The 24499-nt window shown below is 49.0% G+C and overlaps 1 protein-coding gene across 1 annotated transcript in view; it reads right to left on the reverse strand.

The window, feature by feature from the left end:
• Positions 1-4466: 4466 nt before the first annotated feature.
• Positions 4467-24499, reverse strand: part of TEP1 (telomerase-associated protein 1) — a 34763-nt gene continuing 14730 nt past the window's right edge. The window contains exons 16-54 of the mRNA XM_005866166.2: positions 24150-24209; positions 22940-23098; positions 21830-22006; positions 21500-21620; positions 20793-20917; positions 20394-20507; positions 20183-20300; positions 19835-20029; positions 19543-19718; positions 19287-19443; positions 18999-19178; positions 18454-18546; positions 18017-18149; positions 17712-17862; positions 17338-17471; positions 17081-17169; positions 16704-16818; positions 16038-16278; positions 15715-15838; positions 14376-14500; positions 14152-14251; positions 13780-13935; positions 13418-13630; positions 13016-13169; positions 12707-12919; positions 11890-12050; positions 11584-11697; positions 9416-9523; positions 8924-9056; positions 8745-8821; positions 8517-8649; positions 8240-8376; positions 7963-8087; positions 6716-6859; positions 6471-6567; positions 5462-5567; positions 5150-5355; positions 4928-5032; positions 4467-4706 (exon numbers count right to left, since the gene is read on the reverse strand). Of these exons, the coding sequence (XP_005866228.1) occupies positions 4584-4706; positions 4928-5032; positions 5150-5355; positions 5462-5567; positions 6471-6567; positions 6716-6859; positions 7963-8087; positions 8240-8376; positions 8517-8649; positions 8745-8821; positions 8924-9056; positions 9416-9523; positions 11584-11697; positions 11890-12050; positions 12707-12919; positions 13016-13169; positions 13418-13630; positions 13780-13935; positions 14152-14251; positions 14376-14500; positions 15715-15838; positions 16038-16278; positions 16704-16818; positions 17081-17169; positions 17338-17471; positions 17712-17862; positions 18017-18149; positions 18454-18546; positions 18999-19178; positions 19287-19443; positions 19543-19718; positions 19835-20029; positions 20183-20300; positions 20394-20507; positions 20793-20917; positions 21500-21620; positions 21830-22006; positions 22940-23098; positions 24150-24209 (5392 nt within the window). The 3' untranslated portion in view covers positions 4467-4583. The remainder of the gene's footprint in view (positions 4707-4927; positions 5033-5149; positions 5356-5461; positions 5568-6470; positions 6568-6715; positions 6860-7962; positions 8088-8239; positions 8377-8516; positions 8650-8744; positions 8822-8923; positions 9057-9415; positions 9524-11583; positions 11698-11889; positions 12051-12706; positions 12920-13015; positions 13170-13417; positions 13631-13779; positions 13936-14151; positions 14252-14375; positions 14501-15714; positions 15839-16037; positions 16279-16703; positions 16819-17080; positions 17170-17337; positions 17472-17711; positions 17863-18016; positions 18150-18453; positions 18547-18998; positions 19179-19286; positions 19444-19542; positions 19719-19834; positions 20030-20182; positions 20301-20393; positions 20508-20792; positions 20918-21499; positions 21621-21829; positions 22007-22939; positions 23099-24149; positions 24210-24499) is intronic.

The following is a 24499-nucleotide window of genomic DNA, read 5'->3' on the forward strand; positions in this document are numbered from 1 at the left end:
TATAGCTGGCATACATACAACATTATGTGAGTTTCAGGTGTACAACATGGTTAGTCAACATTCATATACCTTATGAAGTGATCACCATAAAAAATCTAGTAACTATCTGTCACTATACGAAGTTACTATGATACTATTGACTATATTGCCTATGCTGTACATTATATCGCTGTGGGATCCTGTTCTTTCACAGCAGAATAGCTCTGTGCATTGAGGAATACTAATTGAGGCTATTACTTTTTGCCATTTAATTCAATTTTTCTGCAAACTGGAATTTGTTGGTTATTATTACAAGAATAGAAGCAGCAAAGTCTGAATTGGTCCTTTTTTCCCAATCCGATCTTTTCACTTGCCTTTTTCCCTGTTTATCAACTGCACACCAGGTCTCCCAGCACTTTGTGTTTTAGGACTCAACAGATGTCCAGAAATTTAGAAAGCATTTGGAGGACTGTCACTAAGCCTAAATATATCTTGGGGAGGAGAGGCGAGAAGTAGAATGAGTTTTCATGTATCTTGTTCAATCTAAGAAGTACCAAAGTCCAAGTCAGATCCAAAGACTTTCCGGTTATTAGTAATCATATCCAACACAGATAAACACACATAACACAGTTCCTTAAGTAACAATGAAGGTTATTTAAATGAAAACTTTAGCCTACAACTTTTTAGAGAGACCAGACTACCAATATCAAAATTTAAAATGTAGACACCCTGCCCAGCAGGTGTGGCTCAGTGGTTGAGCATCAACCCATGAACCAAGAGGTTGCTGGTTTGATTCCCAGTCAGGGCACGTGCCCAGGTTTTGGGCTTGATCCCCAGAAGGGGGCATTCAGGAGGCAGCTGATTGATGATGTTTCTCTCTCATCGATGTTTCTATTTATCCCTCTCCCTTCCTTTCTAAAAATCAATAAAAACATTTAAAAAAACTAAAAAATAAATAAAGAATATGTACACAATCTGTAAAAATTACAGATGTACATGTTTACATGGGTGATGTCACTGTAGCATTGTTCTATGCAAAAATTTCCATAGATAAGGAAATAGTTAAATATATTCACTTACTGAAAGACTGCTGCTGTTAAAATTGAGTAGATTACACGCTTTTCCCAAAAAATAGGAGAGAAGGGAATACTTCCCAACACATTCTATAAAGGAGTATGAAACTAAAACTAGATAGGTATCACAAGAAAAGCAAACTATAGACCAAGATCCCTTAAAAATATAGATATAAAAAAATACAAACAAGTTTAAACCAGCAAGCTATAAAAAGGATGGATTATATACCATGACCAAGTGAGATTACTGGAATGCAAGGTTGGTTCAACATAAGAAAATCAACTAATGGAGGACATAAATCACATAACCATCTTATTAGATGCAAAACAGCATATCTATGAAAAACCCACAGAAAGACTGAAAGCTCTAAGATAAGGAACAAGACCAAAATGTCTGCGCTCACCACTTCCATTCAATGTTGTACAGGATTCTAGCCAGAGTAATTAGATAAGGAAAAGAGAATAAAAAGGCATCCAGATAGAAAAAGAAGAGGTAAGACTATATATTTGAAGGTTATCTAATATATATAAAAAGCCCTAAAGAATACATACACATAAAAAGAAATTAGAAGTAATAAGTTCAACAAAGTTGCAGGATATAGACAATATACAAAAATCAATTTTATTTCTATACACAAATAAATAATCTGAAAAGGGAATTAAGAAAATAATTCCATTTACAATAGCATCAAAATGTAAAAATAATTAGGAATAGATTTAACCAAAGAAGTGCAAAACTTGTACACTGTAAACTATAGTACATTGTTGAAAGAAGTTTAAGGCCTAAATAAATAAAAACACTCTGTTCATGGATTAGAAGACTTAATACTATTAAGATGATAATACTCCCCCAAAGCAATCTACAGATTCAATGAAATTCCTATCAAAATTCCAACAGCCTTTTTTGCACAAATGAACAAGAAAAACCTAAAGTCCATATGGAATTGCAAAGGGAACTTGAATAGCCAAAACAATCTTGAAAAAGAACAAAGTTGGAAGACTCACACTTCCTGACTTCAAAACTTACTACCAATGCTACAGTTAAGACAGTGTGGTAATGGCATAAAGATAACATAAGTCAATAAAATTAAGAGTCCAGAAATAGACCCATGTATCTATGGTCAACTGATTTCAACAGGATGCTAGGACTATTAAGAATATTCTTTTCAACAAATGGTGCTTGGATATCCACATGCAAAGTAATCAGTTTGGAATACTACCTCACACTCTATGCAAAAATTAACTCAAAATGTATCAAAGATCTAAATATAAGAGCTAAGTCTATAAAATTCTTAGGAAATACAGGGAAATATTTGTGACTTGGTTAGGCAATAGTCTCTGAAATATGATTTTAATAGCACAAGCAACCAAAGAAAATAATAAAATTAGTCTTCATCATAATTCAAAACTTTAATACATCAAAGAACACTATCAAGAAAGTGAAAAGATGCCCTGTCAGTATGGCTTAGTTGGTTGGAGTGTTATCCTATGCACTGGAAGGTTGAAGGTTCGATTCCTGGTCAGGGTACATATCTAGGTTGTGGGTTTGATCCCTCGTTGGGGCACATGCAGGAGGCAACTGACTGATGTATCTCTCTCACAACAATGTTTCTCTTCCTCCCTCTCTAAAATCAATTTTTAAAAAAGAAAAAGAGCCAGTCCTCCCCTTAAAAAAAAGGTGAAAAGATAACCTAAAAATGGGAGAAAATACTTGCAAATTATAATCTGATGAGGATCTAATATCCAGAATATAGAAAAAATTCTTACAATTCAAAGATAAAGACAATACTTGCAAATTATAATCTGATGAGGATCTAATATCCAGAATATAGAAAAAATTCTTACAATTCAAAGATAAAGACAATCCAAATAAAAACCAAGGATTTGAATGGACATTTCCTTGAAGAAGAAATACAGATTCCAATAAGCACGTGAAAAGATGTTCAACATTTATTAGGAAAATGCAAATCAAAACCACAATGAGATACCACTTGACACCCACTGGAGGACTATAATAATAAAGACCAACTATAACAAGTTGGTGAAGGTGTGGATGAATTGGAATTCTCATATATTACATGAGAATGTAAAAATGGTGTAGCTGCTTTGAAGAATAGTTTGGCAGTTCCTCAAATAGTTAGAGTTACCACATGATATACCAATTCCACTCCTAGGTACATAACCAAGAGAATTGAAAAATGTCTACAGGGTGTTCCTTATGTCTTTATCCTCTGGGTGAGGGAGACCATGAGGCATGGGGAGAAATAAGGCAAAGTCCCTCAGGTGATTTCTCCATGTAAAATCTGGAATCAGGGTGAAATAAGAACAAAATATCCCACTCAAGTCCCCAAATCTCATTTCTAGACCAGAGTGCAGTTGTATTTCTCTGAAAGAACCCTATCATAACCCAGGACAACATCCTGTAATAGCCCTGGCTTATCACATACAAGTTCTTGAATTCTTGGACACAGAAGATCCTTAACCCTTGTTTCACCCATAGAAAGAAAGGGCCTCAGGTAACTTCTTCTTCCAAAGGACAGAATTACAGGAAAATAAGAAGGTTCTAGAACTTTTACTTAAGAGGATCACAGTCTCTGGTAAGTCCGTAAGTAAAAGCCTCCCCCTTTCAACTTATTTTAACCTTTGTGAACTTGAATTTGAAAGAGATACATTTTTGTGATCTCTTCCAAGAATGCAGATGATCCCAGCTGGTGTGGCTCAGTGGTTGAATGTCAACCTATGAACCAGGAAGTCAGGGTTCGATTCCTGGTCAGGGCACATGCCCAGGTTGTGGGCTCAATCCCAGTGTGGGGCATGCAGGAGGCGGCCAATCAATGATTCTCTCTCATCATTGATGTTTCTATCTCTCTCTCCCTCTCCCTTCCTCTCTGAAATCAATAAAAAATATATTTTAAAAAAATGCAGATGAAGGTACTGACTTATGCTTGCAAGCCACATGGTGGCTGCTGTACCGGCAGAGGCTGTGAAAGCCAGAAGACTCCGTCTGCTTTCAGTGCTCATCTGGGCAGTTAGTTCTGAGTAGATGGGACTGTTTCTCTAAGAGGAACCTAGTGCTTTCCCACTTCTATCCCAGTTCTTTCTAAAGGCCCTTACTAGGGGCACTATCGACTTACTCTTCCTTCCCTTATTTTTTCTTGACCGAGTGAGAGGTCTCCAGTTCAGTGCTGGCCAACATCACTTTCATATCTCCTCCAGGCAGGAGTGGTATCTTGGGCTCCCTGGCCCAGCAAATGACACAAGAATTTTAAAGCCTAGTTTCAAAGAATATCCACTAAAGATCTGGTTCACTTTCTTGCAGTTCTAGTAAAAAAATCATCTTAAATCAGAAAAGAAACATTATAGCATCCATTTTCTTCCCGGTTGGTCCAAATCCACATGAGAACTCGGGCAGGATTGTACTTGAAATTTCCTGATACTTTATTTTTATAATTTTATCAAGAAAGTTTCCACCAGTGTCTTCAGGCTTGCACGTCCAGCACAAATGGTACCTCTGCCCTGAGTAGTGCATCTTCATTCCCAGGACAGAAAGTATACATTGCCCTGTGTGTCTCCCACTGCGAGCTGCAGGGTAGAGTCAGGCCCCAGCCAAGGTTCCAGGCAGCTCACTGCCCCTTCGCACCGGAACAGGCCCAGCTACAATGAGAACAAAAAAGAGGGAGATGAGAATTACAAGCCTAGGGCCTCCTTACTACCCTGTTTTTCTCTCACATTAATGCTTTTTATTTAGAACAGGTTAGTCCCATATTATTGCAAGAAGGACAGAAGAAAATAGAATTTTGATCTTTTGAACTTTCTTATCCCAAGTTTGCTCCTTGTGACATCCTTTCAGCCCTCCTTGCGCATAGCACACTTACCAGTTGCATACTGGGTCTCTCCCACAGCTTAACATCTCTGTCCTTCGAAGCCGTCACCAGCAACTCAGGCAGCACATGGAGGGCTGTGACAGAGCCTGAGTGAATCTTAGAGAGGAAGGGGAAATGTATGGTGAGTTCTCGTGGGCCCTCCTTATCGAGAAAGCATCAGGATCAGACCTAGAGCCTCATCCCCTGTATTTGTAACCCTTCCCTCAAACTCACCTTTTTACGCTGCCGTGTCTTTAGACATGGGGTTGTTGGCCAGCTCGCCATGTCACTATACACAGATGGGTCTGTTTCTGGAGTTTGGGTTTCAGGCATTTGTACTGTTTTCTGCCAGATGTTACCTGTGGTCCATTCTCCTTCAAAGGAGCATTTGGCTAGGTTCCACAGCATCCCATCGGAGCTGGCACACAAATACGAAGACTCTGCCATTCCAAGGGCAGAGTTAGAGCCAGATCTCAGGCTTTGAAGGGTCCACCATCCTCCCCTAGGCCGCCTCTAGATTCCTTGCATCCTCCCCTCACCACTCACCAGATTCAGGTTTGGCCTGAGTTACTGATATTAGGGTCCCACTGGGATTCTCTAAGTTTAGATCAAAGTCCAGGCGCTCTTCAAACTCTCCAGACTCCTTTTGCCTCTGTGAAAGGACAGGTCATTTTGTTTAGCCTACTTGTGCCACTTACCCGTGCCCAGACAAAAGCAACTGTCTGGACTGGTAAAGATTATTTATTTATTTATTTATTTATTTCAGAGAGGAAGGGAGAGGAAGCAAGAGATAGAAACATCAATGATGAGAGAGAATCATTGACTGGCTGCCTCCTGCACGCCCACAATCTGGGCATGTGCCTTTGGCTGGAATCAAACCTGGGACCCTTCAGTCCCCAGGCCAATGCTCTATCCACTGAGCCAAACCAGCTACAGCTGGTCAGGATTTTTTTTTAATTGTAACCCATATATAGTAAAGTGCACAAATCTTAACTGTGTATCTCAATGAATTTTTCCACATCCATGCAATCATTGCCCAAATCAAGACGTAGAACATTTCCACCACGTTGGAAAGCTGCCTTCATGCCCCTTCCCAGTCAATACCAGAGACCTCTACCCCGAGAGCTAACAATATTCTGACTTCTGTCACTATAAACTAATTTTGCTTGTTCTTAAGCTTCATTTAAGTGAAATCATGTAATACATACTCTTTTGTGTCTGGCTTCTTTCGCTCAAAATAATATCTATGAGATATGTCTGTATCGTTCCAGACACTAATATAGTGGTAAGAGACAAAAAAATGCAATTAAGAAAACACCTAGATTTATGGTTTCCTATGATTTTCTTAAACACTAGAATTTCTTTTTGTATCAATGAAATCTTAGAGGGAAAGTCAATATACAATGTGCTTAAGTATAGCTGCTCCAGTTGAAGGAAGAGAAGATTTGGAACCAACCCCCTTTCCCTCTCTCCTATCCTCCATTGTGGCCCCAAGGTTTTAAAATATTGGTTCTGGGCAAATCTTTATTTTAACACACACCCAAACAGGACTTACTAAGACAGAAAGAACTCCAGGGGCCATTGGCTGCAGGGCAAACACACCATAGTCCTGGTGGGTGGACAACATCATAGGTTGTTCTGTGTAGTCATGCCTGGTTTACAAGGAAGGAAGAGGCTGAGCCCAGGAACACCTGACGGTAAGACCCCAGTGCTTGTTCTCAGTCAGACCCAACCTCAGGGTAACCACTAACCCCTTCCCCGTTTCTCCAGCCTGAGAGGAAACTACATTTTGGATCTTACCAGATTTCAGAGGGAGCATCCCCTGGCTTCAAGTGCAATATTTTCAAATCCGCCGTAGCCAAGATGAGGGAGTGGCCATCAGGGGCCAGGCCCACACCTGTCAGGAACCCTAAGTCCTCCTGCAGAACTCGGTTCAGGCGGAGACTGCAGCTCAAAAAGGCACATGGGAGGAGAAAGAGCCTACTTTAGTCCACCTCTCTGAGGCTCCTCAGTGAAGTAGAAAACAAAATGTATTATCGTCCCTACAAATTCTATTCCTCATTCTGTTTTTCTTATATCAGGATTCATCATCATCTTCCCCTTACTTGCTCAAACGAGGAATCTCTAACATTCTTGCCTTTTCCTTCCCTCCTGACCTCCAAGTGATCAGTAAGCACCGTGGATCCTACTTGCAGCACATGCCTAAATCTGTATCTCTCCTTCTCATCCCCACTGTCCCTGGTCAGGACCCACATTATGTCTCCCCTGACTATAGCAACTGCTATAAAAGTGGTCTCCCTACCTTTAGCATCTCTCTACTACTACCCATCCTCCTTACTGCCACCCAAGTTCTCTTTCTAAAATCCAGATAATTATTCTGCTCAAAATTCTTACCACCTCTACAGCCTGGCCCGTTTATCTTCTCAATCTAATTTCCCACCTCCACCTCCCACCAAGAACACAAAGACTTGGCTGTGCGGACTCAGAATACACCATGCACGCTCATGGCTCCGTGTCACTTGTTAATGCTACTTCCTCTTCCTACAACTCCATTCCCTTCCTTACTGGTACAGAAAACTCCTACTCATCCTTTAAGGCCAACCTCAAATAGCAACTTTTATGTAAAATGTAAATTTCTCCAATTCTGCAGCCCCAGATTATATGTGTGTGTGTATGTATGTATGTATATACATATATATGTACAAAGATATTTATAGATATTTATATATATATATATATTTATTGTAGCACTAATCACTCTGAATACTGTTGGCAGTTTACTTATATGCACACTCCTCTACTGTGAGCTCTCTTAATAAACACAGTTAAGTTCATACTGCCTGACCCAGAGCTTAGCATAAAGTAAGCTAATTATTATTTAAATTGAGATGACTGGGAGCAGAAAACCGTTTCCTAGGGACTTTTTTCTGCCTAACAACTAACATCCCATTGACCTAGTTCAAAAGCAGAGGTGCAGTGAGTTGAGTAAAATCCTGGGTGTAAGGAGACTACCGTTCCTACCACATTAACCCGCTGCTTTGTTTCACCTGAAATTTCTGGGTGTTGAATCCCTCCGCAGTTCCACTTGCCACTCGCTGACTTTTTCATCAGCACTGACAACGACCAAGGTGTTTGCCGAGTACCAGATTAGAGCACTGATGCGGCCAGGAGCCTGGTGTGCACAACTTCATTTCAGTATTTCTGAGAAGCCAGGATTCACCCTCTTTCCTCTCCCAGGCATCTATGCAACCTCCAACCCAGGCCATTAAATACATAGCAGGGGCAGAATTCACATAGACAATGAACTGAGAGTGCCCAACTCACCTGTACTGTGGCCACCGCCTTAGCTTCTTGCCATAAGGTTAGTTCTCCAGCTTGATTCCCAGACACTGCCACAGAACCATCTGGGGCCCAGGCCACAGCTGTGATGGCTGCAGGACTCCTAGGTATATTTGCCTCATCTGGAGAAGAGAGCAGTGGGATTCGTTAGGAGCTGGACCTCTGCTTGGAAACAAGAGGAGATATCGGGCTACCCTTGACCTTCTTGGTCCCAGTTACACAACCCTCTTTCATACCTTGCCTCTCTCTGCACCTCACTCACCTACTTCCTTTGGTACCTGCCAGAGCCGTATGGAACCATCCTCTGAGGAGGTCAGCAGGAGGCCTGAGGCCTCTGAAACAGCAGCTGCATTGATTGGGCCACTGTGTCCCAGTAGGGTATGTGTTTGAAACACCTAGGAAGAAAGGATAGAGATGGGACAATAGGGGATGGACACACAGAAAGTTATACCTTCTCTACCTCCCCCACCTATCCTTTCAGGAAACTCACCAAGAGCGGGTGCCACAACCGTGTGAGCCCATCCAGTCCAACAGTCACCACCAGAAGCTCTGACCCAGGCTGGCAAGCTGATAAGACACAGAGAAGGAGTGAGAAGAAGAGAAGAAGGGGAGACACGGGGGAAAGGGGAAGAGGCAGCAGGGGAGGGAAGGTAGCTGACATCTCATCACCTGCATGGGGCTCCAGAGCAGCTGCACAATGGCTGATGGGTCCTGAGTGAGCAGGGATGCTGGTCAGCTCCACTCCCTGATGGTCCCACACTTTCAAGGTTCCATCCCGGCCCACAGACACCACGTGCTCCTCCTGCCCCAGAGCAGAGTCACACTAAGCAAGACATGGGAAGTCCAACCCCACCACAGAGCTGTGGGCTGAGCACTAGGGGCTTAGAAGATTTTAAAGAGTGAGGAGAACTGGGGACCTAAAACGGGGGCGTTCATGGCTGCGATCCTCCCACAAGGTCAGAAATTTAAGATGCTGTTTTCATGCTTGCCCTCCCTTCACACCAACTCTCAGCTTCAACACCCTAATCCTGCTCTAATCCAGGCCCAAACACCTCATTCTTTATACCTCTTTGCCTGTGGGGTTAGATACCCAATGCATCCAGTCTCCCAAAGCTCCCTTGGTCTTCCCAGAGACCCCAGGAAACTGTATTGCCTTCTCACCACGGCCACTACGGCGCTGACAGCACTCTGATGACCCAGGAAATGACCAAGCTGCTGTCCCAACTCTGGGTCCCACAGCCCCACAGAGCCATCACTGGAGCAGGAGATCTGCAGAGTCAGAGGAGAGGGAGAATCAGCATCCCTCTAGCATTTCTGTATATATATAATGGAGGGCAGTACACCTTGTCACTGAGAGCACGGCTATCCTGGGTTCAAATCCTAGCTCCACCATTCATTACTTTGTGACCTGGGGCAAGTTCATCTCTCTGAGCCTTAGGTTTTTATCCAACCAGGATAATGACAGCTCACCTATCTGCCTTGGTTGCTGTGGGGCTGATGCATCTATAGAGAAGGATTTCGCACAGCTGCCTGGTACACAATGAGCAATGAATAAATAGTAGTCATTGTCCTTGTTATTAACACACTGTCAGTCAACAAATCCAGACCAAGGTGAAAAGTCTGCAATGCCAAGGAAAGGTGTGGCTGCCTAAAAGGCAGGAGAAGGACAAACTATGACAAGTCCATTCAGCTTACTCTCTCCTTTCTCATCTCTTTTTGAGAACATGGGGACTCTCCATTGGAAAACTAGGCTTCCCCAACCTTGAGTGTTGCCTTAGACCAAAGAAATAACAGTAGCACCCTTTACTGCAGGGATGGGGCATCCTAAACCCTTGGGAGACAGTTTTGTGTTCTTGTCAAGAGCATGAGCTTTCTCATCAGAAAGTTTACTGGTTTAGCTTTATCACTTCCATGGCCTTGGAAATGGCCTTTGATCTGTCTGAACTCAGTGTTCTTGTCTGTGAAACAGAAGATAGCAGTATCTACTTTACAGGGCGTTGTAAAGATTAAATTAGGCAATATATGCAATGAGCTTAATCCAATGCATGGCGCATACTCACCGCTCAATAAATGTTAGCTATTACTAGTTCTTCAAATAGATTTTTATTGATCTCAGAGAGGAAAGGAGAGGGAGAGAGATATAAACATCAATGATGAGAGAGAATCATTGATTGGCTGCCTCCTGCACAACCCCACTTTGGGGATGAACCTGTAACCCAAGCATGTGCCCTGACTGGAAATGGAACCATGACCTCCTGGTTCATAGGTCAGCACTCAACCACTGAGCCACGCCAGGTGTTAGCTATTACTATTCTAAATGGGTGTCAGGAAAGGATCAGATGGGGAGTGTTGTCCTCCCCCAGGAACCCTGCTAAGCTTCACACCCTTCTCTTCACTCACCAGTAGGTTGCCTTTGGTCCAGGCACAGCCAGTGACCCAGTCACGGTGACAGGCAGGGAAGGAGTGAATCAGAACAGGGGCTGTGGGTGTCCTCACATCCCAGCAGAGGAGACTCTGGGTAGGTCCCAAAAGATGAAGAGTTAGGACCATGGGAGGGAGGGAGGGAGGAGCACCAGGGCCATTACAGACAAGAAGTTTCACGGAGAGAGTATTAAGGAAGGAAGGAGGGCAGGTCAAGCAAAAAGCTGGAGGAAGCAACAGAAATTGGGCTGTTCAGGAACCGGGGTTGGAGGGAGAGTGGCTCACCCGATCCCGGCCCCCGGTGGCCAGGCGGCACCCATCAGTGCTGAAGCTACAGCAGTTTACGGGGCCCGTATGTCCCCGCAGTTCGGTGGCACAGGGAAAGTGTTCTGCCTTCTGTGGCAGTGTCAGCAAGTGCCGTGGCCATAGCCGCACTGTGAAATCCTCTGCAATGGAAAGAGGGAGAGAGGAAGATGCCCTGAAAGAGGAAGCAAGACTAGCCCGGAGGCCAAAGACAAAGGCAATCTTGGGGACTGAGGGCCAGGAGGAGGGCACAGCTCCAAGGGAGGGAGGAGTGACCACGGGCTGTGCCGAGGCCCTGGACAAGGGTCAGCCATCACCTGAGTACACAGGATAGGATGCCAAGATATAAACATCAATGATGAGAGAGAATCATTGATTGGCTGCCTCCTGCACAACCCCACTTTGGGGATGAACCTGTAACCCAAGCATGTGCCCTGACTGGAAATGGAACCATGACCTCCTGGTTCATAGGTCAGCACTCAACCACTGAGCCACGCCAGGTGTTAGCTATTACTATTCTAAATGGGTGTCAGGAAAGGATCAGATGGGGAGTGTTGTCCTCCCCCAGGAACCCTGCTAAGCTTCACACCCTTCTCTTCACTCACCAGTAGGTTGCCTTTGGTCCAGGCACAGCCAGTGACCCAGTCACGGTGACAGGCAGGGAAGGAGTGAATCAGAACAGGGGCTGTGGGTGTCCTCACATCCCAGCAGAGGAGACTCTGGGTAGGTCCCAAAAGATGAAGAGTTAGGACCATGGGAGGGAGGGAGGGAGGAGCACCAGGGCCATTACAGACAAGAAGTTTCACGGAGAGAGTATTAAGGAAGGAAGGAGGGCAGGTCAAGCAAAAAGCTGGAGGAAGCAACAGAAATTGGGCTGTTCAGGAACCGGGGTTGGAGGGAGAGTGGCTCACCCGATCCCGGCCCCCGGTGGCCAGGCGGCACCCATCAGTGCTGAAGCTACAGCAGTTTACGGGGCCCGTATGTCCCCGCAGTTCGGTGGCACAGGGAAAGTGTTCTGCCTTCTGTGGCAGTGTCAGCAAGTGCCGTGGCCATAGCCGCACTGTGAAATCCTCTGCAATGGAAAGAGGGAGAGAGGAAGATGCCCTGAAAGAGGAAGCAAGACTAGCCCGGAGGCCAAAGACAAAGGCAATCTTGGGGACTGAGGGCCAGGAGGAGGGCACAGCTCCAAGGGAGGGAGGAGTGACCACGGGCTGTGCCGAGGCCCTGGACAAGGGTCAGCCATCACCTGAGTACACAGGATAGGATGCCAGGCACTCCCAGCCCCGGCTCTGCAGCTGTCTCTCTCTAGCTCCCTGCTGCACCTCCAGACACTCCCCTTCCCAGTGTCCAGTGTCTCTGGGACCAAGCCTTCTACCGAGAGAGGACTGAGGCCACTCTGCATTTTCACCTCCACATTTCTCTCCCCTCCTGAGGGCAGAAACTCAAAGGATCGTAGACATTGCAAAGAGTTCCCAGAATCAGGGTTAAAGAACAAGAAGAAACAGTCTAGAGACCAATTGTACAAGATAAATGCATTTAAAAGAACTTTTAAAGATGTAAAAAAAAAAAAATGCGTGTGTGTGTGTGTGTGTGTGTGTGTGTGTCGTGCAAGATAAATGCATTTAAAAGAACTTGTAAAGTTGTAAAAAAAAAAAAAATGTGTGTGTGTGTGTGTGTGTGTGTGTGTGTTTTCAGTGATTCACAACCCTGCCCACTGCCCAGCAGTACCTGAGGCAGAAGCCAAGAATGCCTGGGAGGAGGCCAGGCCCAGCACAGGTTTCTGGTATCTGGACATGAGCCAGAGGGACTCAAAGGAGCTCTCCTGGAGGGCCCAGCCCTGCAGGGATCCATCTTCGGCACCGCTCACCAACACCTCAGGGCTTAGCCAGGCCAGTGCCGTCACTGCCACATCTAGTGCTTGGCACTGAGCCCCCTGAGAACCTAGAGAATGAGAGAAAACAAGAGAGGAAGACACTTGTAAAGGAGGGGGGGTCTCTTTCCCAAAACTCAAACACCCCATCCTTTCTCCCTTTGTACCTGAAGATATTTTGTAGATCCTGATGCCATCGGCTCGGTAACCAACAGCCACCTGATCACCATCTGGGCTGAGAGCCACGGAGAGGGCCGGAGAGAGAGAAAGGGAACCCAGGCACCCACGGGGCCGACCCAGAGACCCGGACCACACCTGAACCTGAGGGCCGATAAAAGGGCTTAAAGATACTCCACTCCCAACCCCAGAGTTATAGCCACCCTGTTAAAGTCCTCCGTCCAAACAGTCTTCTGAGAGCTGCCTGTACGCACACCCACACCCTTCTCCCTGAAGCTCACACCAGCTAAGCTGTCCCCACAGTCCCCTCAACAAAGGCCCACCCTCTACAAACATTCCCTGCCTTTGCCACTCCTTCCCTGGAACCCACCCCCAGCCCTCTGACACCTGACCTTGCCATCCTCTCCAGCTGTCAGTAACTGGCACCCAGCACGCAGGAAAAGGGCAGCAGCCACAAAGCCATGGTGGGCAGGGAAGGCAGCCAGCAGTGCCCCTTCCTGCCAGGCCCACAGCTCCACCATCCTGTCCAGCCGGCCCACGGCCACAACCCGCCCAGGCACATTGAAGGCCAAGGTACAGACAGAGGCTCCTGGAGCTCCCAGTTCCTACACGGGGAGGTAGAAACAGAAATGTCAGGGCTGCTCTCAACACAGCCCAAAGTGACACAAAATGTGGATGTCCATCATCCCCATCCCCCTGCCTTCCACTCCCACCCTCTGTGTTCCTCCCCGAGGGCCACACTGGACCTTCTCACCTTGGTGACTTTGAGTCCGTCCACCTGGAAGAAGCTGCAGCTGCCAGCCCAGCTGCCTATGGCTATCACCTGCCCCTCTGGGTGAAATGCAACACAATTCACGGGTTTGGGAGAGATATGCTGGGAGGCCAGCTGCCCATGGACTGTGTCCCACAGCTGGAGGAGAAAGAGGGGAGGAATCAGGTGCTGGAGACAGAGGCTTGGGCCCCTCGGTCCCAGAGCTCCAGGGACCACCCTGTCCAGTCCCCACCCTCAGCAGGAAAGGCCTCCCCAGGCCAAGCAGTCAGCAGCCCCTGCAATACTGACAGAGCAACCTCCCAGGCTGACACAGCACTTAGGGCAACTCTGACTGCCACAGAGCCCAGGCATTACCTTGAGGCACCCCCCTAGGCACACAGTGGCCAGCAACCGGCGGTCCGGGCTCAGGCAACAGCTGGTGATTTGATACTGGTGAGCCTTGGTTTGCAGCACCCTACCCCAGGGAGACAGAGTCAGGCCCTGGGGTCATCTGGCCACAGGCTTCCCCTCATTCCCCCCTCCCTGGGCTTCCCACAAACAGGGAAGGCCCCCACTCCAAGACATGGGAGAGCCCTTACCGACAACCATGCTGCAGGTCCCAGAGCTCCAGGAGCCCATCAAAGGCAGTAAGAAAGAGGGAATTGTCCGAGAGGAACAAACAAGAGGAGACCCCATCACAGCCGCTTACAAGAGACTTCTCCTCCTGTGAGAGTGAGCGGGAAGCACAGTCAGAACACTCCCTCAAAACCCTCCACCCCCATATCCAACCACTCCAAGCCCCAAGCAAAAAGGAGATCATGGCAAGAAGGGCTAGAATCCCTGGCTCTCTACATTCTCTACATAAGCCTCCACGTGTGGCTCTCTGGCCCCACATCTGGAACACCTGATAAAAGTACAAAGCTTTGGGCCTCACTACAGACCAAGGCCAAGCTCAGGTCCAACTAGAGCCTGGTAATCTAAGTGGGGTCACACCTTGTTCCCCACTCCAACTTCCATATGTATCCTTAATCAGAGAACATTTTGATGGGTCTGGGTGAGGAATGGGTGACTTGTATGCAGACATATGGGAGGTATGATATGGGTAGAAAGATGAGAGACCCATCTCTCCAGCCTTTAAGCACCCTCTACTGCAACTGTTCCCGAAATCTACAGGAGACCTTCTTCCCATGTCTTTGCTCAGGCTCCTCCTCAGCCAACCCTGAAGGCCTGCTCTTCTCTGTCCAATATCTTATGGTCACTGTACAACTTAGCTCTGATCTATGAGACACGGCTATGTTTTGGTTCCTCTTTACGTGCTAAGTGTCACCTTTCAACCAAACTAACCACTTGGCAGGCAAAGACAATGTCCTAAGCCCTGTGTTCTTTGCAATGCTTATAACAGCGCCTTGAATGGAAGGTATCTACACTAATAAAAGAGGAAGATGCAAATTGACCACACCCCACAATGCCCATCAGCCAATCAGGAGTGAGTATGCAAATTAACCCAACAAAGATGGCAGGTTAATTTGCATACACAGGTGCTGAGCGGCCAGGGGCGGAGTGGGACGCTTGTGTCATCACTATGGTGACGACGCAGGTGTTCAGTGCTGCTCCGGGCCTCTAGGCAGTGTGGGAAGGTGGAAAGGCGGCTCCGGGCAGAGCGAAGACAGAAAGGCAGCTCCAGGCCGAAGCAAAGGCAGTGCTGGCAGCCAGGGGAAGGAAGGCCCATTCTTGCACGAATCTTCGTGCATCGGGCCTCTAGTATGGCAAATATTTGCTGTGTGATTGATTTTTGCCTAAGCCCTTTTGATCTGATGTGAGGGAAGTAAAGTTGCTGAATCAAACAGGGTGGCAGCAGGTGGGCTTGGCCTGTCTAGGGTCTCAGGGTAGTTTGTGAGGCGTTTCTGAAGGTAAACTGCCCCATCTTGAGTGTCATACCTGCCAGGTACTCAGGTCCAACAGGTAAACTGTCCCACTGGCAGTGCCCACGGCGGCTCTTTGCCCACTGGGGGAGAAGGCCACCGCTGTGGGGGATGAGGAAACTGTCAGGGACAGGCTGGAGCTAGAGAAAGAGCAGGAAGAAAGGGAGGAAATGAGGAATGAGGGGAAGGAAGCAAACAGGAATTCATTTCTGCATTTCTATGCCTGGATTCCCCTCTCCAACGGTGACTTTGGCTGATCTCTCCTTTGTTGTCCAGTTTCAGAAAGGCTGCAGATTGCTCTTTGGTGGGCTTGCCAGAGTCTGGGATTAAGTTTCTTACCTTTGCTGGCCCCCCATGGTGTGGGGTTTATTAAGCCATTTTAGCATGCGCTGGAGGTGCCATCGCTGGGAGAGCTGGGAGGCCTGGCGGCAAAGAGGTGAGTCCAGAGGCTGGTTGGCTGCCTGCTGAGGCAGGAGCAGGGGGTACTGACTGAGGAGCGGAGCCTGCTGCTTCAGGAAGGTGTGAAATGCAGCAGTGTCAGCCTCAGGAAGCTGCTGTTCCTCTTCAGGAACTGAGGAAGCTATGGAAGAGATGCAGATTGGGGAGCCAGCCTGGACCCCCATGGGCCCCAGCACCAATACATGTATCTAAAATGGTAAGTCTCAAAGTGTGGCCCTCTGACCCCACATCAGGAACATCTGTTAAAAGTACAAATCTCTGGCCCCACTCCAGACCTCGGCAACCAGAATCTGTGGACCAGAGCTCTTCATTTTGAACACGTTTCCTAGATAGTTGTATCCCCACTAAGTGAAGTTTGAGAATCTCTAATCTAAGAGATCGAGGCGAAAGGTCTCCCGAGACTCACTAGCTGATCCTCTTGGCATTTCCCACTTGGAATGGAAATTAGACTGTTCTTTCCATGACACCTCCCTCTGAGCAGGCCCCCCATGAACACACCCAGGAGCCCCATGTCTCAAAGAAGAAGCCACCGCTGACCCATCTCACCATAGAGGGCATGGGCTTCCAGAAGCCGAGGGAGCAGACCCAGTTCCAGGTGTGCAGCCACCACATGGAGACTGGTGAGGAACTTTGCGAGAAGGCCGCGGTTCCCACTCTGGAGCTGAGAGGACCAGAGTGGATTCGTTAGGGCCTTTTTAGGGGGTGGTGAGGGGGTCTTGGACCTGCCTGAGCAGCTGGGACCTAGACTTGGGATCTGGGACCAAGGACCCGAAAGAGGAGGGCAGGAAAACCAAAAGGAGAAAAATAGAGGGAGTTCGAAGGGGTAATGGCAGTGGTGATAGAGGTGGTCAAAGGAGAGAGGGGTCTCAGAGCTGTTAAAGTCGGTGCTTGGGAGAAGGCGCCTGTGGGATGTGGGGACTAACCAGGTGGTAAGGCAGGTCTCCCAGAGCCTCAGGGGGGCAAGTGCGGAAGGTGCCTGAGGCATCAGGGTCGCAGGTCTTCCAGAGCTGAGCTGGAGGTCAGAGAAAGGACACAGATGATTCTCCTAGTGCATCTCCAGAGATCGCATCCCTCAGGCTACAGCAAGCCATCCACCCACGGAGGTGCTGGGGAGCGGCAGTGGGTGGTCCTAGCCTTGGGGCCAAGGCCCCACACTCAGTGCCCCGGACTAATTAGTTACCTGCTATGAGGATGTGCGCTGTGCTCTCCAGCTCCAGCCTCTTCCCATATCGACCTTTAGCTACTGTCCTCAGAGGCCCAGCAGGGAGGCAGAGCCGGGCACCAGGCCGCTCCAGGGGGCCCTCCCCTAGCAAACTGTCCTCGTGTGCGGGAGAGAAGGAAGGAGAAGAGAGGGAGGCCTGTCAGTGAGCATCCTGGCACAGCTGTGGGCTCCCATTCCCACCTCAAATAGTGGGAAGTTAAGTGGCAGCTATTCAGGACCTGGGAGACAGGTGTCAGTGGCTATGCAGAGGAAGGGTAGGGTGAAGAAGAGACCACATGGGGCCCTGGTTCAAAGACGGGAAGACACAGGAGGTCAGCTGGGTGCAGCTGTACCTGCGCAGACTCTGGACGAGGTAGGCGAATGGCCCCATAGGGTAGGGGTCCCCACTGTTCCCAGCAGCCACCGCTTCTTCCCAGGTCTTAGTCCCTCTGGGAAGAACCTTCCATGCACTCAGCACTCCGTGCAGCTGGTCCACAGTGAGACCTGAAAAGGCAAGCTCTCTGAGGCCCCCACCAAACCACAGTGTCCCCATCCCAGGATACCTAGTCCCTCCTTGCACTGCTTGAGAAGACCCCAGTTCAACCAAGGTCATCCAACCTCTGAGCCCTCAGCCTCCCAATCCACCCCAAGCACTGACCGCTACGTGTGACCCCAAGGGTGGCCAAGGCTTGGGAAAGTATGTTAGGGTCATGTTCTTTCTCCAGGGTGCCCAGGATATGCTGCAGCAGCAGGGGGACCGTGGCCGGCAGGGTCCGAAGTCTCTCAGACACCTGGGAGAGGAAGAGACAGGCTTCAGTCAGTGGGGGGAGAGGAGAGGCAGCTTTGGTTGTAGGGAGGGGAGGGCGGTTCAGGAGGAACCATGGGAAGGGATGAAAAGGAAAGAAAATCAGGTGAAAGAAACGCAGGGTTGGGGGCAAGGTGATAAAAAAAAAGCAGGGTTGTGGTTGATTAAAGATGGCAACAGACGAGGCTGGGAGAAGGCGAGGGATGGGAATGAAAGAAGCGGAATGGAGACGGGGAGGCGGGATTAGGACTTAGAAGATGAGGAATGGGGGGTTTATATCCTCAACCAACCTGCTCATAGATTGTGAAGAGCCTCAGGTGATCGGTGACCAAGCGCAGGTAGAGAGGCAGGGCTGACCCCCGCTTCACCAGCAGCAGCCGCATCTGAGGAGACTCAGAAGACTCAACATGGGTACCAGAGAGCCTGCCCACAGCCAGCCCTCCGGCCCCTGCTCTCCAGTCCAGCACAAAGCCCACTGCAAAGCAGCCCCTCCTCTGAGAATCCCCAGCAGCGGAAAGATCCACGGACGGCATCACCTCGGGCACAGTCATCCCTTCCCTATGCTGCTCTGCCCAGCCACACCCTTTGCTGGGAATCCCCTGTCACCCCACCCAATAACCACAGCTTCACTCCTCCCCACACTGATGGGCCTGGAGAGGCCATTCGCCAGGGAAAAGGCTGGGAAATGAGTTATCTTATTAACAACTTCCCCTGGCACAGGGTTCCTGAGAAAATGAAGAAGCAGCTGGTCTGTGGGGGGCAGCTGGCTGCCTCAGCACCCTGGTCCTCACAGCTCCCAGCTTCACCCCACACACCCACCAGCCCTCAATCAAACCTGGTTGTTAAAAGGCGACTCGTCCAGCCGTTTCCCGTACAGAGCCAGCTCCTCTCTCACCAGCCGGGCCCGTGCAGAGGGATCCAGAGGCCCTAGGGCCACCACATGGGCACCTTGGCTCTGCTCCAGGGTCTCCCCCAGGCTCGAGTCACTAGACACACTCAGCACCAGGTGCACCCACTGTGAAATTTGGGCAAAGAGGATGGAGGTAGAGGGGAAAGAGAATAGAGTTGGAGAGGCTCCTTTCCTCCCTGCTGCATCCCACCCCTACCTCCTTCTCATACTCACCCGGGGAAGGGTCTTTGGGATCCAGTCTGAGATCAACTGCCCATGCTGGTCCACCAACCTGTCAGCCCCATCGATGATCAGCACCAGGCTCTGGCCAGATTGCAGGGACTGAGCAGACTCGGGCAGCAGCCTCTGCTGCAGCTCCCACACCAGGCCCCTGAATGTGTAGGGGAAGAACCAGGGTCAACAGAGAGGGAGAATCAGGGGTGGCAGCATGTGACATCAACGAGGCAGGGTTAACGGGGAAGATACACACCGGTAAGTACTGGGGAGGGCACTCGGCTCTTGCAGTTGCCTATGCAGATAGGCACAGAGGCGTCTAAGCAGGGTGAGGGCAAGACCCTGGTCAGGGCGAGCTCCTGAGAAGTGGAAGAAGACTAAGGGAGCCACCTTGGCCCCACCAGGAACCTGCAAAGCTGACACAAGGGATGCCTGTATGAGGAGGGAACAGAAAACATGGTCACATTTTACATGCACAAACTCCCACCTCAACCCTCCTCAGCCCACATGGCCCGCCCTTCCTCCTGCCCAGGCCTGAGACTCTGTACCAGGAAAGCGGTCTTGCCCTGTCCCGACTGCCCGGTCACCAGGCTCAGCCTCCCTCGGTGCAGCAGCAGCTGCTGCACTGTGTCCTGGAGAAGGCGAGGTCGGGCAGAACTCGGTGGGCTCTGCAGCTGCTGAAAGGTGGCCTGGACCACGTCATCATCTGGGATGGACACCGGCTGCTCCAGCTGGGCCCCAGGCTGAGGGCACAAGGGGCAGTGACTATGTTTCCATGCTCCTCAGGACCACAGGCCGAAGACTCACAGAGCTCCCACGAAGTGACTTCCCACCCAGGAGTAGCTAGACCACCTGACCCCCTCTCCACTCCCCTGGCCCCCAGTGCTCCTGCTGACCTGTAGGTAAAGCTTCTGGATCATACTCCATACATCCTGCAGAACCAACTGCCCAAACTCCTCCAGCCCCCCAACATAGGGCAGGCCGGCTGCCACGCCCCCCCACTCACAGGGGTACCTGTGGGCAAAGCAAGCACAAGCAGAGTTACAGCAGAGCTGGATCCCCTCACCACATCTCTCTGTGCAGGGATTCCCACCTCCCCCAGCTCACCTGTGACAGGTAACCCCTTTCTGTTTATTCAGGTAGCTCTTCAGTTCTGAGATCCGATGTACAGCCTCTTCAGACTCAGGAGTAAAGTCAGGTTTCCAGGCATCTGGCACAGAGCTGACCACCAAAGAAACCCCAAGAGTGGACTCGGACCCCAGCCTCTCTCCACACCACTCCCCTCTTCTCCCCGACATCAGACCTGGCTGTGGTTCCCTGAAACTCCTCAAGGGGAGCTCTCCCTACTTCAGCTCCGAGGCTGATCTGGTGCTGCAAAGGCAGCCCTCCAAGCCGTTTCCCTCCACTAGCTCCCCTTCCTCTACTCTGACTATAGGAAAAAAGACATGGCTACTGAGCCTGTCTGGCCTTCTGTGGAGACCGAGGCCTGGAGGCCAGAGAAGGTACCCGAGGAAGCTGGAATCCCGGAAGTAGATAAGTGCTTGGGCGGAGGGCTGCAGACGGAGGCCCCGGTCCAGGAACTGCATCACCTCCATCTCGGTCACAGAGCGACCGGAAGGGTACTGCTGGGCCTGAGGGAGAGGGCAGAGGACAGGCGGGCCCAGTTCAATATCACACTAACCCTCCCTTGCGATCTGCCAAGACCCCAGAGCTCCTTCATCTCAGGAATGTTCCTGCCTCCCACCCTCCAGACACAAGCCAGTAAAAATATAACTAACAGGTAATATTTACTGAATGCCCATCATATATTGAGTATTTTTTATAGACTGCTAATTCTCATATAACCCTGCAATGTGGATGTGACTGTTTTTCTTTAGTATATGGGGAAATTGAGGCCAGATTAGAATAAGCTACTTCCCACAAAACTATATAATGGCTGAAGGGAGATCAGCACCCAGATCCAACCAATGGCAACACCTAAACAGACCTGCCCTCTTAATTTTGCGTCCCACAGACAACCCAGAGGTACTTCTCAAAGGAACTACCTCATCTAGGTCTTGGCAGTTCACAGAACCTCTGCCTGTGTTTCACTTCAAGTCTCAAGGACCTGCCTGTGCATAGTCCCAGGGTTCTTGACAAGCCATGGCTCCTCCTCACGCCTGTCCCAACCTTTGCTTCCTCCCCAGGCCCTGCTCCAACCTGGTCTGCCTTACCCAGCGGAAGTGAGGATGGTCAGGAAGGTTGTAGGTGGGGGGAACGTAGCCATAGCGGGAGCCCAGAATCCCCACAAACAGCTGCGAATTCTCTACCTCCCCGAGGCACACCTCCAGTTGTCTGCAGGCACAGTTATGGGGCATCATATCAGGGAACACAGGCACAAATGTGGAGACGGGGCCATGGCTCACAACTGAGCGGTGGAAGGCAGGCTGTTCATTAGCATCCAAGGAGCCATCCACTACTCTCAGCCCTCAGGCAGCCTTGCAGCCCCAAGCCTGCCCACCATATGTCCCTCACCCCACCCCTCTCCTCTGTGGTCCCCACACCTGTTCCTACGAGTCTCCTCCTCAGTGATGCCCCAGCGCAGGTCGATGGCGTGAAGGCTAATGCGGTGAGGAGCCACTCGGGCCTGCAATGCTGGTAGCACAGACCTCAGCAGCAGGTCCCGCTCCCCGTGCATGTCCCGGAAAGTAGAGGAAATGAAAATCCGGATGCTGTGCCATCTGGGGGTAGGCAGAGGGCATGTAAGCAGAGGGCTGGGCTCGATCTAGGGATCAGCCCCACAACCCAATTCCCCACACGGCTGTGATCACCCTTCGGCACAGAGCAGGAGCCAGGTACGAAAACCCCACTTGCCATTTTTCAAGCACCCCTCCTCTGTCAAATAATTATTGTTATGCATTTACTGTCTGCCTAGGGAAAGCTCAGGACAACACTTGAGGTAAGCACAATCTTTATCTCCAGTTTACTGAGCAAAAAACTAAAGCTTAAAAATTGAAGCAGGGGATTGTCAAGGGCGGGGGGGAAAAAAGGACACATATGTAATACCCTTTGTAATACTTTAAGCAATAAAAAAATAAAAAATAAAAAAATTGAAGCAACTAGCCCAAGACTCAAGCTACTATTTGGCAAGGTCAGGATGAGAAAGCCAGAGCCCGTGCTCCTAAGCCAGTGATGGCGAACCTATGACACGCGTGTCAGAGGTGACACGCAAACTCATTTTGTTGGTTGATTTTTCTTTGTTAAATGGCATTTAAATATATAAAATAAATATCAAAAATATAAGTCTTTGTTTAACTATGGTTGCAAATATCAAAAAATTTCTATATGTGACACGGCACCAGAGTTAAGTTAGGGTTTTTCAAAATGCTGACATGCCGAGCTCAAAAGATTCGCCATCACTGTCCTAAGCCCTCTGCCTGAGCCCTGGCTGCATGCTGCCTGCCTCACACTCTGAGCCCCTTTCTCCACTAGAGAAAGGGACATGCTCACAGTCTGACAGTTCCCTGTGTTAGAGAAACCCCTGCTGGGAAACAGAAGCACACCTCAGTGAATAGAGCAAGAGCATCTCAACAGCCAGAATGTCAGTCACCTGAGATTCTTCAGGTTAGAAAGCAGCCCTCCCAACTCACAAAAGCATGGAAACACAGACTGACCCAGGCTGGGAAATAGGAGCCAAGGGGCTTGGAGTATTCTCTTCCAGTGGCCGGATAGCTAGGGCTCCTGTCTTTCCTGGGGGAGGTGGAATCTTGAATATTTTGTCCATTTGGCCTACATGTTCTAGAAGACGGGAGGCCCCACGCTCTGCAATGAACCTGAAACAAATAGTGACCAAAAAAAATGAGAGCAGAATACCACCGTCAGAATCAGCAAGGTCTTCTAAGGGGGCAAGGGACAAAGACATGGCTAGGTTAGGTCCCCCAGTTAACTGGAGCTCCTTAAGAAGAGGACCATAAGCAGTGAATTTAGGCTTAAAATAAATGAGGGTGTGGATCCACAGGAATGAAGGAAAAGAGAAAAACCTAGTTCTGGGCCCTGTCATGCACAATTATCAGAGGCTTTCTGTAGGGCCAGGGGAAACTGGGCTGGGCGAAGGTAGAAAGATGAAGGCCATCTCAGTCTGGGCTTGATCAGCTCTACCAGCCTTAAAAGCTCCCTGAAGAAGGAGGAATTGCATGAGGCTTCCTAATAGGAGTTGGGGCAATGGATGGCATCCAAAGAAAAAGGCAGGGAAGAGGCTGGTTTTGCTCAGTGGATTGAGGGGTCCCAGGTTCAATTCCAGTCAAGGGCACATGCCAGGGTTGCAGATCCCCAGTGGAGGGTGTGCAGGAGGCAGCCAATCAATGATTCTCTCTCATCATTGATGTTTCTCTCTCTCCCTCTCCCTTCCTCTCTGAAATCAATTATATATATTTAAAGCAGGGAAGAAAACATGTAAATAAGGAGTATATGCATGGAGAAAAACAAGTAAAAAGATTTCTGTAAATTTGGCATAAATAACTAACTTTAGCATTGGCTTTCCTCTGGATCAAGAATGGAACAAATAGAAGTAATTTGACCAACTCTTGAGTTGTTCACTTAAAAGCAAATAGTACAATCTCCTATGTCCCCTTTTCCTACTAGATGTAATACAAAAACGATGGCTGGAGCTGGAGCAGTCATGTTGTACCACGAGGTGGAAGCAGAGTATTTGATAATGGTGGAGCAATAAGACAGAAAGTGTTGCTGCTAAGCCAGGACAGCTGTAAAGGAGGAATACACTATTACCTTCCTTGAAAAAAGAAGTAAATGGAGTAGAGACCACAGATCTCTCTGAAAAATGCTCTAACAAACTCCCAACCCCTTTAGTGCCCAGCCTGTACTCACTTCAGTATCCCATCAGTACAGCCTGAGAGTGTCACGTCATTGGGATTCAAATCTTGTAACCTGGCAAAGGAAGAAGAAGCCACTACCTGTCAGAAACAGTGCCAGGAGCATAATCACTACCCCTGCCAACGTCCTAAGATAGACACCCCACCTCTGCACTTTTAATGGGGTAACGTGCTAGGCTGGTGCTAGGGTGGCCCCTCACAAAGGGGTATGAGCTAGGCTGAATACTTCAGAGAAGTTTCTTGCACCTGAAGTCCACAGACATAAGAGGAAGAGCTGGGGAGGGTCTGGTGAGCGGGAGGGTCCCGCACTTATTAGGGTAGAGATTAAATATGGATCACTGTCTT

This window comes from Myotis brandtii, unplaced genomic scaffold (assembly GCF_000412655.1).
Source record: "Myotis brandtii unplaced genomic scaffold, ASM41265v1 scaffold2247, whole genome shotgun sequence".
Classification (NCBI taxonomy): domain Eukaryota; kingdom Metazoa; phylum Chordata; class Mammalia; order Chiroptera; family Vespertilionidae; genus Myotis; species Myotis brandtii.